We start from the raw sequence: 1,570 nt of genomic DNA on the forward strand, positions 1-1,570 counted from the left end.
CTTGATCTACCCTCAAATTCCAATCATCAATCTCGTCATTTCCGCCCTCCCTTTTGAAAGAGCCATGGCTCCTCCAGCTGATTTTGCCAACTATCCTGATGTCGTCCAGGGGCCGGACACGGGGTATGATCAGCGGGTAGACCACAACCCGGTGCTTCGGGGCTTGCCTCTCGTCGTGGGCGCTGAGATGTATGTCATCACTCTTTCATTGCATGAGACATGTGGCTGACTCTTCTTGATCTCACTGCAAGTGTGGCCCGGAGCGGCTTCATCTCAAGATATCTGCTCAATAACTCGGGCATCACCAAGATCAAGGACATGCCAGAGCTGGACCATGTCATGCCTACTTTCCACGTATGCCCTCATCAACTTTCATTTCACCCCCTTCATAACCCGGTTTCAATGTGAGACAACAGGCTGATGAGACCCTGCAGCCCACGGTGACGCCCCTCGGCCCAACAGGCCCAATGCTCGAATTCGAGCCCGAACTCCTCACATCCAAGCACGCCTCCTCAAAGTCGCCCCGGTACTACTCCGCAGCCGACTACCACGCCATGTACAAGAGCGGCGCCCTCACCCCCCTCCAAGTCGTCGAGACCCTCCTCGACCTGACCACCGGCGGAGGCAAGTACAACGACGCCTGGGCGGACGCCCACGGCGCCGAGCGGCTCGCCGTCGAGGCGGCCAAGGCGTCGACGGAGCGGTGGGCCGCGGGGGCGCCGCTCGGCGTGCTGGACGGCGTGCCGGTGGGCGTCAAGGATGACACGGACGTTAAGGGGTATGTCAACCACTACGGCATGAAGTACGACGGCTCGCTGCCGGCGTTTGCGGTGTGCGAGGAGACGGCGTGGCCGGTGAGGAAGCTGCAGGAGGCTGGGGCTATTGTGCTGGGGAAGAATAAGATGCATGAGCTGGGATCAGGTATAGTTGAAGAAGCGAGGCCCCTCCATGTTTGGAGCATAATGAAGTGCTGACGATGCTGTTTACGCAGATACGAGTGGCCTGAACGTAAGTCTTCTCTACTCATAGCACATGCCCTGTCACATCATATCACATCACATGCAATCAAGCCTGATCTATACTGACCCTCGATAACGCACAGGTCGTCCAAGGAACGCCCACAAACCACCTCAACAACGCCTACTACCCCGGCGGCTCCTCCAACGGCGCCGGGTCCTCCCTCTCGGCCGGCATCGTGCCCATCTGCGTCGGCACCGACGCCGGCGGCAGCATCCGCGTGCCCGCAAACTTCAACGGCGTCTACGGCCTCAAGCCCAGCCACCACCGCACCACGGCCATGGAGGGCACCGTCTGCGTCACGGGGCCCCTCGCCGCCACCGCCGCCGACCTGACCATCGCCTACCGCCTCATGGCCCAGCCCGACCCGTCCTGTCCCACGCAGGCCCGCTTCGCCCTCTCCCTGCCGCCACCAGCCTTCGATGACCCGGGAAGAAGCAGCGGCCGCGTCATGGGCGTCTTCCGCGACTGGTACAACAAGGCCGACGCTCCCGTGCGGGACATCTGCGACCGCGCCCTCGACCACTTCGCCTCACAGCGCGGCTACCACATC

At 61.6% G+C, this 1,570-nt stretch overlaps 1 protein-coding gene across 1 annotated transcript; it reads left to right on the plus strand.

Annotated features, from left to right (window-relative positions):
• Positions 1-64: 64 nt before the first annotated feature.
• BBK36DRAFT_1132729 (amidase signature enzyme) lies at positions 65-1,570 on the plus strand (the record flags this gene model as incomplete). Its single annotated transcript, XM_024892036.1, has 5 exons — positions 65-189; positions 264-354; positions 435-921; positions 992-1,008; positions 1,103-1,570. Coding segments are annotated over 5 exons (1,188 nt in total), but the record flags the coding sequence as incomplete, so codon positions are not given.

The sequence above is a fragment of the Trichoderma citrinoviride genome (assembly GCF_003025115.1).
Source record: "Trichoderma citrinoviride strain TUCIM 6016 unplaced genomic scaffold BBK36scaffold_281, whole genome shotgun sequence".
Lineage (NCBI taxonomy): Eukaryota > Fungi > Ascomycota > Sordariomycetes > Hypocreales > Hypocreaceae > Trichoderma > Trichoderma citrinoviride.